The sequence below is a fragment of the Vigna unguiculata genome, chromosome 6 (assembly GCF_037176805.1).
Source record: "Vigna unguiculata cultivar grain cowpea cultivar isolate G323 ecotype 2 chromosome 6, ASM3717680v1, whole genome shotgun sequence".
Classification (NCBI taxonomy): domain Eukaryota; kingdom Viridiplantae; phylum Streptophyta; class Magnoliopsida; order Fabales; family Fabaceae; genus Vigna; species Vigna unguiculata.
In genome coordinates, this window is record NC_140797.1 from 44,797,055 (window position 1) to 44,813,844 (window position 16,790).

General features: G+C 31.2%; 2 protein-coding genes across 2 annotated transcripts; both read left to right on the top strand.

Annotated features, from left to right (window-relative positions):
* Positions 1-697: 697 nt before the first annotated feature.
* LOC114188653 (kinase family with ARM repeat domain-containing protein) lies at positions 698-7,892 on the top strand. The gene is made up of 10 exons (XM_028077227.2): positions 698-941; positions 1,048-1,137; positions 1,338-1,390; positions 1,679-1,754; positions 2,024-2,085; positions 2,178-2,256; positions 2,341-2,400; positions 2,539-4,197; positions 4,436-5,302; positions 6,549-7,892. Exons 1-10 carry the CDS (start codon positions 894-896, stop codon positions 7,665-7,667), a joined length of 4,113 nt encoding a protein of 1,370 aa, XP_027933028.2. The 5' UTR covers positions 698-893; the 3' UTR covers positions 7,668-7,892.
* A 429-nt stretch (positions 7,893-8,321) lies between these two features.
* AGP25 (arabinogalactan protein 25) lies at positions 8,322-9,494 on the top strand. Its single transcript, XM_028075737.2, has one exon. It carries the CDS (start codon positions 8,883-8,885, stop codon positions 9,312-9,314), a length of 432 nt encoding a protein of 143 aa, XP_027931538.1. The 5' UTR covers positions 8,322-8,882; the 3' UTR covers positions 9,315-9,494.
* The last annotated feature ends 7,296 nt before the right edge of the window (positions 9,495-16,790 follow it).

Consider the following 16,790-nt stretch of genomic DNA (forward strand, 5'->3'; position numbering starts at 1 on the left):
CATACTTTTTCATACTTAAAATGCTAAAGTTTTAAGGTATCTATAATTATATATAAAGGGGATTCCCTCTTTTGTGTCCACATTTCATAATTCTAATTTTACCCTTTACAATTTAATTATTTATTAAAGTTTTAAAAATTAACGGTTAATTTTACAAGTTTTTATAAAACTATTTATTTATCTCCTTTTTCTTTTTTCTCATACTATTCATCAACAATTATTTTTTTATAAATATACTTTTATTTTGTTCATTAACTTAATAACATTACAATATCATCAATTATAAATATAATTCAAAAAATGCGTACACGCAGGCGCGATAGCGCCTGTGTTTACACTAGTTAAAATAAAATAAATAGAAGAGTGTCATTATTTTTCTACTACGTCATGCCATTTTGAGGAGAAAATATATTGTAATAAATAAAAATCCGTATTTTGTAGTATTCCTCTTATTAACAATTAGGAAAGCTCCAATATATTTATTTTCTTTTACCCCCCAGTAAACTAAGAGTAAAATTTTGGATCCAACTAATTTATTATTTATTGTTATATTATATTATTATACAAAGTATATAATTTTGAATTGAATATGAAATTAAAATTAATTTAAAAAATAAGGAGTCAAATAGTGATACTACTCTAGTGGCGAGTGAACGTTAACTATGTGAAAAGGTATACTCCATTACATTTCCGTTTCCGTTTTCAAAATTGCGCTTGTTCCTTAGGCTTAGTCCCTTAGATAACATAATGTCATAATTTTGATTTTTGAATTACCCCGCCCGTTGGCACAACGTTTCTTTCTCTCCTTTTCTCTGTTTCTCTCTCTCTCTCTCTCTCTCTCTCATGTTCCTCCTCCGCAACGACTGAAATCTGTGACGAAAAACCCTAGCAAGATGAACCAGTACCACATCTACGAAGCCATCGGTCGTGGCAGATACTCCGTAACGCAACCTCTTTCCTCTTTATTCCACTTTCCGGTTTCTTTCTAAAGCTCTGATCGGTATTGTAACTCACTATCACTCTTTTTTTTTTTTTTAATACTCGCAGACCGTTTACAAAGGCAGGAAGAAGAAGACTATCGAGTATTTCGCCATCAAGAGCGTTGATAAATCGCAGAAAACTAAGGTCCTCGAAGAGGTAAGTCATTCGATTTCGAAAAACTTATCCAGGCTTTCTGGTGCTCTAGTGTAGTTCATTTAATATGATTTCACTTTGTTTTCTCTTTAATTAATAGTAAATTATTGTTAGTTGCGTCTTTGATGTGTTTTCTCGCACTTTTTCTAGCAGATCCTGAGCTGTATCGTGCTTGTTGAATTAACAACTTTCTCCTTTTGCAGGTCAGGATTCTTCACACGTTGGATCATATAAATGTGCTGAAGTTTTATGATTGGTAATGCTATTGTTTCGCAGAACAATTTGAGAGAACCCAAGAATTAGGAAATCCTATTAAGAAACTTTGCTCTGAAAGGAAAAAAAAAAGGTTTCCATTGAAATATTAGGAAGTCCTACTAATAAGATTTGTAGTATGAATTTTGAATACTGAAGTGATTATTAATTTGTGAAGCATATGTAACATATAATTATTGCGTGAAACTTTCTCCTTCTGGGAATTGGCTCAAACATTTATTTTTTCTTAATTAGGGGTTTTCTAAAGTGTGGTTCAATAATGCCTTTTTAGGTACGAAACTTCTGCTCACCTATGGTTGGTTTTAGAGTACTGCGTTGGAGGGGATCTGATCTCCATATTACGACAGGTACACACAGTGTTTCTTTGCGTGTTGTTTTTGAGCCTGTGTAGTGTACCTTCATTCATTCATTTGAAGCTGGAAATCATATTTACTGTTATGCATAGCTTTGTAGAATTCTTAAAATGTTTTTGATTCCCTCCCCACCTCCATCTTACTCTAAAATGTTCATATCTAATCTCAAGATGCCGATATGAATTTTAATCTGTAGATCTTGGGAACTTGTGGGATATGTTGTGCAATCCTAATTTGGTATTGACTATGTGGATGAATTGCAGGATAGTAAACTTCCCGAAGACTCTGTTCACGACCTTGCGTATGATCTAGTGAAAGCTTTACAGTAGGTTCAACAGTCTTAGTTTGGTCTGTTTTCCTTCTTTTGGGTTGTATTATTCTTATTCTTATCATATGCACATGTGATATGATATACAGGTTTTTACATTCAAATGGAATAATTTATTGCGACCTGAAACCATCAAATATTCTACTAGATGAAAATGGATGCGCAAAGGTACATGATTGGTTGGTTTAGTTGTTTTAAATCAGTTTGATCTAATTTGAAGTGAAATGTGCACTTTTTCCTTGATTGTTGCAGCTATGTGATTTTGGATTGGCTAGGAAGTTGAAAGATATATCAAAAGCTCCTTCTTCCTCGGTATGGTTGCCTAACTTTTGCAGTTTTCTGTCATCTTTGCGCATAAATAGATGAATGATTAGCTCAATACATTTGTCACTTTTCTCCGTGAATTAAATTATCTCTGTTAATATATTCTAAGTCTGTATACCTTTTTAGTTACCACGGGCAAAACGCGGAACACCTTCTTACATGGCTCCGGAGCTTTTTGAGGATGGTGGAGTCCATTCTTATGCTTCTGACTTCTGGGCACTAGGCTGTGTACTATATGAATGTTATGCCGGGAGACCACCTTTTGTGGGAAGAGAATTCACGCAGCTTGTAAAATCCATCATTTCAGACCCGACTCCACCTCTCCCTGGTAATCCAAGTCGACCTTTTGTTAATTTAATTAATTCCCTGTTGGTAAAGGATCCAGCTGAAAGAATACAGTGGCCTGAGCTTTGTGGACATGCCGTTTGGAGAACAAAAATTCCTCCGGTGCCTCTGCCTGCTCAACCTGCATTTGATGATATGGTAGAGCTACACACTAGACCTTGCTTATCAGAACGAAATGGAGATAAATCTTCGCATAACAGGACACCTCCCAAATATCGTGAAAAAGATGTCAAAGGGGTGTTGAAGAAGGACGAGAACTCTGTTTTAGGATCTAGAGGCATTGAGACACCAACAAGGGCAACACCAAATGGCCCTAGAACTCAGATAAAAGGGTCTGGTAGAACAAATGATGTAAAGAAGAAAGATCATTCCAATATTAGCAAGGGCGTCAATCTATTGAGATTGTCAAGAATAGCAAAAACAAATTTACAGAGGGAAAATGAGAAAGAAAACTATCGACGCCCCTTGCCTAATAACTCTGAGAATGATTCTGAAGTTAAAATTGAGAACACTGACATGGAACTTGATTTTAATGAGAATACCGAAGATGATACACATGAAGAAACTGATGGCAACGAACAAACAACTTCTGTGCCTGGTGAGAAAATAGACAATCATTTTCTGAATCAGGGAAAAACAGAGGAGATTGAAAATACTGCACACCAGTTGGATACCCCATCTGCTGTTAACCCTCCAGTCTCAGATGATCCAAGATCATTTGACCATGAATCAACTCTTGACCATCCTGACATTTCTGGTATTTCTCCCAGTGTGAGCCCTCAGGTGAAGAAGAATAGAGCTAAAGAAGACTCAGGATCTGCCCTTGACTCTGATTCGTCAAGGTTGACAAACAACCTTTCCCAGGTTCTTTGGCATCCATCTGATCTCTCAGTCAGACCTGTAATGCCTAGCAGAAAAGTTGATAAAGTCTCAGAAGTCATTCCTTCACTCCCTTTTGAGGCATTGCAAGCGTCTGATTTTGTTAAGATGCCTAAAGAGCAATTGGAGGCAGTCCACAACCGAATATTAGCCATTTTGAACGGAAATACCAGCATTGGAGAGAAACAGAATGTGATTAGATACCTCGAGATGTTGAGCATTAATGCTGATGCTGCTAATGTCTTGACCAATGGGCCAATTATGCTCACGCTTGTAAAATTGCTTCGTCAATCCAAGGCATCAGCTTTGCGTGTTCAACTTGCTTCATTGATTGGTCTGTTGATTAGGCACTCCACTTTTGTTGATGACAGTTTGGCTAATTCTGGAATTTTAGGTGCACTGACTGATGGCCTTAGAGACAGGCAGGAAAAAGTAAGGAGGTTTTCCATGGCTGCTTTGGGTGAGTTGCTATTTTATATATCCACTCAAAACGCAGACTGCAAGGATAACAATCAACTTGAATCTCCATCAAAGGACAATAGGACAACATATGGTTGGCAGGTTAGCTTCCCAGCTTGTTGCTTACTATGTTTGTTGGTCATCTGTGTAGGCCATTTAAAGCTTGGTTTATCTATTACTGGTATATAAAGTTTTACAATTTCCTAATAAAGTTTGCTTCCAACATAGTAATAATATGTTTTTCGTCAATTTGGTGTCCTTCTGTCAGCTGTTTTAAGTTTGATCGCCTGCTTTCTAAGTTCACATTTTTCATGCTTAAATAATTTCCACCTCGCTGCAGGTTCCAAATTCGTTAATTTCGCTTGTGTCATCAATGTTGAGGAAGGGCGAGGATGATATAACTCAATTGTATGCATTGAGAACAATTGAAAATATTTGCAGTCAAGGAGGGTTCTGGGTGGGGCGATTGGCTAGTCAAGATGTTTTTAGTAATCTCTGTTATATCTATAGGGCGGCAGGGAAACAAGAGAGTATGAGGCTCACTGCAGGATCATGCTTGGTGCGCCTTGTTCGTTTTAATCCTCCTAGCATTCAGTCTGTTATTGAGAAACTCTCATTCAAAGACCTAGCTTCTGCTCTTGTAAAGGGAAGTCCAAGAGAGCAGCAAATCAGCTTAAATCTTCTTAACATTTCAATGCTTGGGAGTCACTTATTCACAAATATTGGAAGATACCTTATACAACTTGCCGAGGATAAAAATCTGATCCCAAGTCTTTTGGCTCTTGTTGAGCAAGGTAGTGAAGTTTTAAGAGGGAAGGCACTAGTTCTTGTGGCTCTCCTCTGTAAGCATGGCAGGAGGTGGCTTCCACACTTCTTCTGTAGTCAAAAGTTGCTTTCTGTTGTGGACAGGCTGGGAAAAGAGAAAGATGCCTATGTGAGGCAGTGTTTGGATGCATTTGTGCATATTGTGGCATCCAGTATTCCAGGTTTATTGGATATAATAACAGGGGATGTCCAGCAAATGATGGGAGGAAGGCGCCATGGACACATCTCTGCCCTTACCAGCAGATCTCCAAAAGCCAACATTCATTTGTTTCCTGTTGTCCTTCATCTTCTTGGAACTTCAACTTTTAAGCACAAAGTCGTGACACCACATGTCGTACTTCAGTTGGCGAATCTAATTAAACTTGTGGAGACACCATTTCAGGTACGTGACTCCTCCGTTGTATCTGTCCTTTTCAGAGAAATGGTAAAACCATTTCTATTTTACAAACCAATTTTCTTTTTAATTGAGTGGGTTTTACTTAATTAAATGAGTCTTACGCCCTATCTATCTTGTCTTATCTTTTTTAGTAGATTACACCTAAGGTTCACACAATAATTTAGAAGGTGTTAATAGAGTATTTTTTTAGCATTTTGTTTTTACTTTTGACTGTATGCTTTCATGGATTTTGAAATAGTGGAGCTGCTATATTTCTTTAAACATAGAAGTTTTTCTGATTTAAATATAGTTGTTCTGAGATATAGCCGTTAGATACTTAAATTTTTAAAAACACGAGTTTGGCTTTTGATTAAGATTTTTGATCATAAGGGTTGTGAGGATGATGGCTAGGAATATAAAATTGTTTAAGGCCAAATGTTCTTTTTTTGTAAAGAGTATATGTTTAATTAAAATTGTTCCAAAAATTTCATAAAAATTATTTTAGCATGTTAATAGTTAGAAACGATATCTTCATAATAAGTCTCAAAAGCAATTATGTGTTTCATTGAATAATCAACAGACGGCATACTATATTTGATACATGAATGTGAGAACATAGCGAATAATCGTATTTTCTTAGTTGAACGATTATTTGTTTTCACTGAGCGGGGTAATCGTCATTTAAAGATGTTTCATATCAGATTTACTAAGTGAAAGAAGAAATTTGCGAATAATTACGTATTATTGAATCTTAAGCATTCGCATTGGGCAATTAACAAAAATGTGTTTCTTTTCGTACTTACATGAAGTTAGGATGAAAGATGCCAATGAGTATTTATTCTCATAAGTGGATATTGCTTCCATTAAAATTAGTTTTACTCCGGAATTTGTCTTTAGAAAAATCGTATGGCTCTTTCTCATTCCTTAAGATTAAATATTTCGTCTTAACGGTCTAGGCTTGACATTAAGTTTTCCCTTGATATAACGTGTATGCTTAATTTGGGTATAAATTTTAAGATATTTTATTTTTTAATATTTTTTCCACTAAGTTTTAACTTAATTCAAATGAACGGCGGTGTTTGATTCATTTACTGTGTAATTTTTCACTGTCTGGCTACTTAATCTCTCTTAAATAGATGATCATTATTTCACTGATTGCGCAATTGAATCATGATGTGTTATTAGTTGGATGTTAAACTGCATTTTCAGTAGAACAAAGTAATAATTGATATTCGATATTACTGTCTTTCAGGGAAGAGATGACTTCCAAATAACCCTTCTTCGAATTTTCGAGTCTCTCACAGAGGAATCTCCTATGATTCTTGGCAATGCGGACATTTTCATACGTGAAATCCTCCCTAGTTTGACTGTTCTCTACAAGGGTAACAAGGATGGTGATGCCAGGTTTTTGTGCCTTAAAATTCTTTTTGATGTGATGATCATTCTTTTGAGTGAACCAATTGAAGAAGAGCAACGATTAAAGGATCTGAAATTCATATCAAATACCCGTTTTCTTCCTCTCTATCCAACCTTGATTGAAGATGAAGACCCTATTCCTATTTATGCCCAGAAACTTCTTGTTATGCTACTGGAGTTCAGTTTTATTACAATTCCAGACATTCTACACATGAAGGCAATTTCACAATGCTTTGAGTTCTTGCTTGGTGATCTCTCAAATGCAAATGTGAATAATGTTAAACTGTGTCTTGCTCTAGCTTCTGCTCCCGAGATGGAGTCGAAATTACTCTCTCATTTAAAGGTGGTTAGAAGGATTGGCAACTTTCTTGAGTTTGTACATGCAAAGGGCATGGAAGATTTGCTGGAACCCACTCTTGGGCTTTGTAGGGCTTTTATAGCACGTTCAGTAGGCTGTACAAAAGGCTTGAGCAGCGCAACAGAACCAACTCTCTTAGGTGACTATCCTCCCGAGTTGAGTGGTGGTGCGGTTGATCCCCAGCAATGCATAAAAGATATCGCAGACTTTGGAAGCAATTTTGGCGTCTTGCTAGAGTTGAGTGCCTCTGCAGAAACCAGTATTGCCGATATAGCTTCTGAATGTGTTGTTTTACTGTTCAAGGCAGCTCCTAGAGAAGCCACCACTGGTATACTAACCAATCTTCCCAAAGTCACTGTGATCCTAGAGAGCTGGAACAGAGGCATTCCTCACTTGATGGTGCAGCGAATGCTTCATTCTTTAGGTTATGCTTGCAAGCAATACTTACTGCATGCAATGATATTATCAATATCTAAATCAGAGATTTCAAGAATTGAAGTTGTAGTTTCTGAAATCAAGAGTTCAGGTGTACCACTCTTAGCCAAAACTGCTGGGCTAGCAGCCTTGGAGTTGCAGCGGCTGCCTCGCTGCATTTGAATAATTGTAGGTATCATGTTATGACCTGTTCTTCTCATTAGAACCTGTAACTTTTCAAGTTCATCGTTTACGCTTTATATTACAGGCGGGCCTTGCTAAATTCTAGATAAAGGTTGAGCAATTTGGTGAATTCCACAGCTCCACTGTATTCCTATGTAAAGTATGTGTACTCTGTATCTCCGTGAACATTAAAATATAAGTCAACGAAAATTTTCGTTGTATTTTTTTTTTCTATAAATTGATTAGGTTAGAGTTTTCTCACCGTTTTTTAAATATCCATGCAAGTAAGTAGAGTCCTTTCATTAAAGCCAAACACTAATAGGAACAAGGTATTGGACACATGAAATGGCCAAAAAAACAAGAATGAAACTGCATGATTATGATTGCGATTCCTTTGTGTGATGGGTACCGTGGTAACGTGTTGGACAAAAGTATAAAGTTAAAAACTAAAATGAAACTCCATGAATATGATTGAGATTCATATTTGATAGGTACCATGGCACATACTTCCGAACACAGAAAAAACTGTCAGATGTGTTAAAAGGCTTATTTAAATAGCTCTAGCAGCAAAAAAGTCCAGCCTAGCCTTCTTTATGCTTATAGGAATGTTCGTCACGAGACAACCTCAAGTTATAAAAATCACCTCTACCCTGAAACAGTCTCATGAAGACAGATGATCATACATCTCCTTCCGTCATAGAACACGCAGCAGATTTGGAATCATTATGGTTCTTCCTTTTGTTTGCCGAGTATTTTTAAATCATCTTTGAAAGATGAAGCACTATGATTACGAATTTTGTAAAGCAAGACTACAGTCGGTTTTCCTGTTTGCTATAATTAACAAATTAGCTTTAAGGTTCAACAGGAAATCAAGAGCTGTAGTGCACCAAATATCACGGGCTGAAAAGGATTCTCTCTCACCAAACGCAGCACATGGAACCCTTTCTCAATCTTTGTCTCTTCCTCGAGGTAAAAAACCATGTCCCTTATCTTCATCCAATAGAATCTTTACACATGGTACCCCATTTGTCCCACCTAGTCTTAGGTAAGAGGTGAGTGAGAGATGGGAACCTGCAGACTTAGGTGACTGTCGATTTAAAAGACTTGCCATAATTATACCCACTAAATGCTCACATATCTCCCTCTCCCTCAAAAATCCTTACCCAATTATATCCATTTGCAGGCATTGTAAGTTGGATTTTCTTCGCCTTCAGAATGGCACTACACAACGTTTATATAACACTCATGATCATCTTGACTTTCATGCCTTCAACTCTGCATTCATCATATTCACAACCTATTCCAAAACTTCCCACACTCTCATCTTCACCAGCAGCACTATCCGATCCTCCTCCATCTTCACTAACCCCCTTCAGAGAATTGTCCCCAGACATTGCTCCACTGTTTCCTTCTCCTGGTGGTGTGTTGCCGACTCCCACCGGCTCTGACATTCCCACTATTCCTTCCAATCCAAGCCCTCCAAACCCAGATGACTTAATAGCTCCTGGACCTCTTTCAGCTTTTTCACCATTTGGATCAATGCAGGCTTCCTCCAATGCCCCTAGAAGAATCTTAGTTAGTAATCTAGCCACAACTGTTTTTGCTGGTTTCGCAGTATATTGGTCTTTTCACTGTATTATAGTATGAGTGATTTTGATTTGTGGGATGTGGCAGGTTCCAATTGTTATAGGCCCCTTTTCTTGTATGTTAATTTTTCATTCTTACCTTGTAGTATATGAAAGTGTAATAAACCCTGGTTCTTCTTGATTGGCTTGAGAGTAGTTTCCCCAATAGTATCAAATTTCTATTTCTTGATTCTACTGTTTATTTTGGTGTAATTATTGAGGTCACTTTCGCTTTTGTGATTTGTTTGTTTTTCCATTATGTTAATAAATGATCCTTTACCTTTCCAATCAGATGTCCATGATTGGACTTTTTAAGAGCCTTTTGCATTTCTGGCTTCACTAAATAACTGGAATCCTCGTCCCCATGGATTTGCTTCCACCTTAGTCAGGTTTGCATGTAATAAATTTAGGTGGCGGCACATGGTTTCAGCAAGTGCACGTGACAAACACCTAATCAGAAGGAATCCAGCGTTTTCTTATTGTTTTTCCTGCAATTATGGGTTGCATGCTGCCAAATTAAGTGACAAATTTCAACAGTAAAGTCACTGTACAGTGTTTAGGTAATCCTGTTTGGTCTGTTTTTGCAGTCTTATTCCTTGGATATCATAATAACCTTTTTTGTCTTTATGTGTCTAACTTTCTGTTTCTACTCCATGCAAAGATGCTTATGTTTATTTTATTTTATTTTATTTTTTTAACAAAAAACAACTATAATACAATGGAATAACACCTCAAATACTATTTGGACCTAACCTTGTTAACATAATCGACATATCCAATCTCTCATTCTGAAATCCATCTTTTACACTTGCAGCAATGTATACAAGAACACAACTTTAATGTACAAATGCATGGACTTTATATATGTAAGTATCACTTACCTTCCTCTATAAGTAAATTATGTATGTTTTTTCAAATTATGATTTTGATTAACAAATAAAAAGTAGATCTTTTTGGATAGAAATTGTTTGAACCAAATAAGTAACATTCAGAAGTAACAATTAGATATAATAATGAGGGCACATATGTATCTTCAAAATAAAAGTTTGTAATCATTCCTGTTTTTATTTTTGTTGGATATAAAACTTGTGTTTTATCTTCTTCATTGGATAACAAGTACACTTGTACTTATGTTCATATCATCTAAAATATGAATTAATTTTTCCTACCAAAAAATAAAAAAAGTAACAAATCCAATGGTTTAATGTCAGATTTAGTTGGCGTCCAACGCTCTAATTCTTGCAACTCTCTGTAATAAATTTTTAAGATTGTCCCTAATGGTTTTGAAAATCGTCGCCATAAAAAACATATGAGTTCTGGCGTGTTTAAAACTGATTAATTGAGTATGTATATTTGAATGAAAAAAGTTATGTCTATTTCAATTAAAAATGTTACTTTCACATCACTATTTACAAATAACTCTCACTTGACACCAATTTTTTCTATTAAAATATTAATTTATTTGAGTGACAAGATAAATAACGATTCTTAAACTATCACCACCGTCCTATTTCAATACTTTTGTTATGTCTGTCCTATGGGCTCATTCTTTTTCAAAATGACTCAAATACACCAATTTATTTATAGAAGTTCAACACAACGAATACTCATGTCACCCCTTTCACAACTCTCATCGTGATCATCCGATAATAAAAGGAGATTAAATCACTCATTCTTACATGAACAAAAAAGAATCACACCAAAGGAGAAACCAAACAATTAAATCATATTCCACCAAGTTCTCATCACAAACATTTAAATGTTACTATAACCTTAAAACAATTGTATTTTAGAATTCTTACTAACTTAACTCCCTTACTTAAAAAACTTCTTTCCGGACGACTACTACTACTAATAATAATAATAAGTTCTTGTTGTTTTTCAACTTCTTCGATAAGAAGTTAACATTGGTAAATAATAATGCTAATAATATAATAACATTTATAATAATTATTATTATAATATTAATCTTAATAATAATAATAATAATAATAATAACAGTAATATATATATATATATATATATATATATATATATATATATATATATAAAGATGTCTCTTTTTTATGTTCACATTTATTTTCTACTTCACCTTTAAAAAAATATTAAAATAATTTTACCCTTTAAGTAACTATTTCTTTAAATTTAACTGTTTTTTTATTTGGTATTTTTCTAGACATACCTATTTTTTAACTAAAAAATTTACATATAAAATAAATTTAGTGATTACGAACAAAAAAAAAAGAATTTATTAGGGTGAATTTACCTATAATGGTGGATATTTTTTCTTATTTATAAATGACATTTTCTTAGATAAAGAAAGATCGTAAGGGAATTTGGTCAATTGAATAGTAATTGAGATGCAAAAGGACAAAAAAAAATGAACATGTGTCAAAATTTTAAGTGGGGTAGATGAGTAATTTACCTAGTACTTTACCTATAAAATAAATTTAGTGATTAAGAAAAAAAAGAAAAAAATGAATTTATTATGGTGAATTTACCTACAATGGTGGATATTTTTCCTTAGTTATAGATAACATTTTCATTGATAAAGAAATGTTGTAGGGATAATTTGGTCAATTAAATAGTAGTTGGATAGGGATGGCAAGGGGGCGGGGACAGGTTTTATTATCCCATACCCATCCCTGTAAAAAAAATTCATTCCCATACTCAAACCCAACGAGTATTAAATTTTTGTCTCATCCCCATCCCCACCGGGTAACGGGTATAATCTCGTACTCATACCCATATCCATTTTCTTACTACTTTAATATTAATTTTAATTAATTTTTATAAAATAATAAAAAATTACGGTAAAAGAAGCATAATATTATCAAATATTCAATATTAGGAGTATGGTTGTTTCTTCGATATCAAATACTTTGAAATAAATTATAATTGTTTACATTTTATATTAGAATACCAAATAAAATTTAATGAGAACCAAAACATTTATTAAATTTGCAAACATTAATGAAACCTAGTTGATAAATTTTAAAAATATTTTTAAAAAAATATAAAAGGAAAAAACTATTTTTTAAAAAAATATAAAAGGAAAAAATATTTAAATTAAAATATAGGTTTAATTAAAATAACATTTATACAAATAATAGATTTGGTCTTGAATTTGACATAAACAATATTGTTTTACTTTGAAAAAAAAAGTAGATGATTATATTGTTCTATTAGTACAACATTTTTTGTACAACTAAATTTTAATATAAATATCAAAGTACTTAATGTTGTAAAAATATTTATACTTAATTACTTTTAATCTTATAAAAAAATGACTTAAAAAATCTTCTTCAATTATTAAAAAAAATTGGGATAAAATTGAACCAAAGGCACAAAAAATGGAGACTAAATTGAAACAATCAGGTATATATGGATTCTAAATTGAAATCAGTACAATGACAGTTGTCACACGTGACATTTTCCTGTCACGTGACACTGACATTGCCACGTGTCAAAATAGGGACTTGACACGTGGCAACACAAAAAATTTGCAAAAAAAAATTATAAAATTAAAAGAAAAATTAAAAAAAATAAAAAAACCGTGAGAGTGACACGTAGTCTGCCGTTAACGGCATTAATTATTTTTTTCTGAAAGGGACCTTGATGCACTTTTTCAAAAGTGGGGACGCAATTGACACTTTTTTTTTTCGGCGGGTACCAAATTGACACCCTCCTACCAAAGTGGGTATCATCCGAGTAATTAAACCTAAAATATATTTTAAATGTTTGTTTACTTCAATTTTTTAAATTATAATGAATCTATTTTTTATACACTAATAAAAGTTATAATACATCACTTGATCAAAATGATGCAAAGAACAAATAATAAACATAATAATAAAATTTTAACATAGATCTTGTATCTTTTGGACCACAATATATGTTGGATGGTGGTAAAAAAAATATTTATGACAATTACATTAAATTTTTATATTGTAGTAAATAAAAATTATTTATACAATTATAGTGAAAAAATTAAATTATGATTGTAATGAGTTAGAAAATAAAAAATAATTAGATATATTCTACATGATGAAAATAAACAAAAAATAAAAATATTAAAAAAATTAACAAATGTGTGTCTTATAAACAATTTGGAGACTATTGGAAGGAATCACACAAAGGAAAACAAATATATTATTAAGGGTATGATAAGATGATAAATATCCTACAGATCTAAGAAATCTTTTCAAATATCAATATATATACTAAATGGTTGAGAAATAACAAAAATTGTTTTAGCGAAATAAAATAGTTATTCAAATGACATAAAAATTAATAATAATAAGTAAAGATTTTTTTTTTATATTACCTAGTAAATGAAATGTTTATGCTATTAAACACTTAAATTAAGAGTATTAAACATTTTCATGTGAAAGAAAAATATACAATAAATAAAAATATTAAAAAATAATAGAAATATTCAAATGTTAGACATAATTTTTTTTTAATTGACATACATCATTTTAACATAATTACATAAAAGTTATGATAAGATAAAAAATATATTGGAGATGCGAATGAGTTTCATGACAAACCAAATATTTAGAAGAAATAAAAAATATAAAGAATATATATATATATATATATATATATATATATATATATATATATATAGGGTTACTTAATTAATTATGAATATTTTAATGATTTAAATGAGGATGGAGATATGGCGGGGACGGGTATTATGGCGATATATATTCATCCCATCCCCATACCCAATTGAAAAAATCGGGGATTCTCCATACTCATACTCATACCCAGTCAATGTGGGGATTCCCCGTCAAAACGGGGACGGGTTCGGACAATACCTACGGTGACGGGTTTATTTGTCATCTCTAGTTGGATGCAAAATAATAGAAAAATCAAAGGAATTAATTGACATGTGTCAAAATTACTTTAACTGAAGTAAATAGATAATTTATCTAGTAATTAAATTTCTTATATTATAATTGATTGATATATTAAAAAAATTTCTAAAATATAATATGGTTATAAGGGTGTATAAATTAAATTAGATTTCGTAAATATGAAAATATATCTAAATTGATTCTTTAGTTTTATTTCTTTCTTGTTTATACGGTAGATTGGGTTAAAGTTTGGATAATTTCAGGTTTTACTGTTTTCTTACTTAATAATTTTATAATTATAAAATTTTAAAAACAATAAAATAATATCTACCAATAACTCAGTAAAGTAATAAGATAAGATAATAACCGTATCGATTACTAAATCAATCACTAATAGTTGAAAGACTGAGAAATTAAATCGCAAGAAGAATAATAATGTCAACCGCAACAACTATAAACCATGTTAACAACTATTAACAACTCATTAAAAACAACTCTTAATTCTCATTAATATTAGAATTCATCATCGAATCACATATAAATAATTGTTTTTTTAGTTTGTTCATATATTATATATATATATATATATATATATATATATATATATATATATATATATATATATATATATATATTACACAACTATTAATTTTTTTAGAGCAATACATATTAATTTAATGAATTATTTATTTATTTTCCTCTTAATAACAATTCCTTTATTTTCATAATTTTTAAAACCACATTTTCCTCTATCTTTATCATTCTCTAAATACTATCTTTTTAATCTCATCTTTAATATTCATTCTTATTTTCAGTCCTCCCTTTATTCATAAAAATAATATAATTTAACATAAGTTACTTTTGCTTGAATACAAATTGCAAATTGTATTAATAAATTACATTTTCCGATAATTTGCGACTCAATGCAGATTTTCTATTGATTTTTCTGATTATATTTTTTGTTGAACATTAAAAGTGTGTTAATATTTTAAATATTTTTTTAATATATTTTAAAATATCAAAATTAATAATAATCAATAAATATATTATGATACATAATAAAAAAACAGTACACAAAAATCTAATAGAGAATAACTAAACATGATTTTGTGCGACTTTCATCTAAGATATATAACTAAAAATTTCTATATTTAGATTACATCCGGTTGATTCCACGGTTCAATTTAAAATTAAACAATTCCAAAACTGCACCTTTATATTTCTACTCATTTTAGACTTTGAAATTGTTTGAAATTTCAGTCAGAAGTTTCTATTCCAAATATTTTATCAACATGTTATTTTCAATTCTCATGACAAAACAATTAATCAAACTAAAAGCCTAATTTTAGTTTCCAATACATAATATTTCTTTATCCTTTAATCATACAAATAAAAACACAAATTCGTACATATAAAAATTTAACCTACATCATATAAATTCTATCTAATAGCACTGAATTAGAGTTTTGAATAGAACTAACTTTTCTTACCTAAAAGTAATATGATCTCAGAATTTTTTATTCCTGAGAAATAAAATGAGTTGAAGATCTTTGAATATTATTTAATTTATTTTTAGAAAAATAAACTTAATAAACAAACAATTCACTTTAGGTTAACATGACTTTATTTTTTCTATCTGGATTATACATGCAATTAACCTAAGACACCTACATAAAAAGAGAGATTGAGAACTTGAAATTATAAGAAAAAAAAACTTATCCGAACAAAAATAACTCAGAATTATCTTGAAATTTTGCACTAACAACAAAAAAAATAAAAAACAAATAAACAACCATAAACTAAATAATTATCTATATAAATTATTTTATTTGTAAATTATAAATATTGTATTTCACTAAAATAAAATTTAAATATACTTCAGTCTCATCTGTTATAAATATTTAGATTTAGATTTTAAATGAATTCAGTTTTAATGAGATTAAAAAATAAAAATAATGGAAATTACATGTATAAAAGCTGAATGTTTAATTTAAGAAAATTACTGAATTATCGTTTACATATATATGATAGATAATATAAACTACTTTTTACTATGGATAATTTCTTGAAAGGTATTCATATATAAATTAAAAATAAAAATATAAAAAATGGTACATTGAAAGGAAACAGATGAAAAAATTAATAAATATAGATTGTACTTAAATTTAGAAGATAAAATAGGTATTTAATGCTAATTTATAATATTCAATTACAACAAATTAAATAATTCGATAAACCTGATTTCAACAAAAAGAAAAGGAAAATAAACAACACTCCCGTACGAAAAAGATTATTCAAAATAAAAGAAAATCAAAATAATAAAACGCGATTTTTTTTTATTATGCCTGATAAAAAAATAACTCAGAATTATCTTTAAATTTATCAATAACAAAAAAAAAAAAACAAACAATTATCATAGTAAGCCGTTACAGAGAGATCTTTAAAATGGATATGATGCAGTTAAAAGAGATAATCACAGATTATAGATACAGATATACAAATTCCAAACTCTATAAATTAAGTTCGTCACTTGTGGATTTCTACAGTGTTCGCTCTGGTTTCATTGAAATTAAGCTGTTTCTCTCTCATCTCTGATTTCATCTTTGATTCTTATTTGGTGAAAGGTTTTGGGA

Bases quoted from the DNA above. Each gene is read 5' to 3' on its own strand.
- LOC114188653 (XM_028077227.2), top strand. From the start codon at position 894: ATGAACCAGTACCACATCTACGAAGCCATCGGTCGTGGCAGATACTCC. The intron at 942-1,047 runs GTAACGCAACCT...TAATACTCGCAG, and splicing joins TCGGTCGTGGCAGATACTCC to ACCGTTTACAAAGGCAGGAA. The intron at 1,755-2,023 runs GTACACACAGTG...GATGAATTGCAG, and splicing joins TGATCTCCATATTACGACAG to GATAGTAAACTTCCCGAAGA.
- AGP25 (XM_028075737.2), top strand. From the start codon at position 8,883: ATGGCACTACACAACGTTTATATAACACTCATGATCATCTTGACTTTC.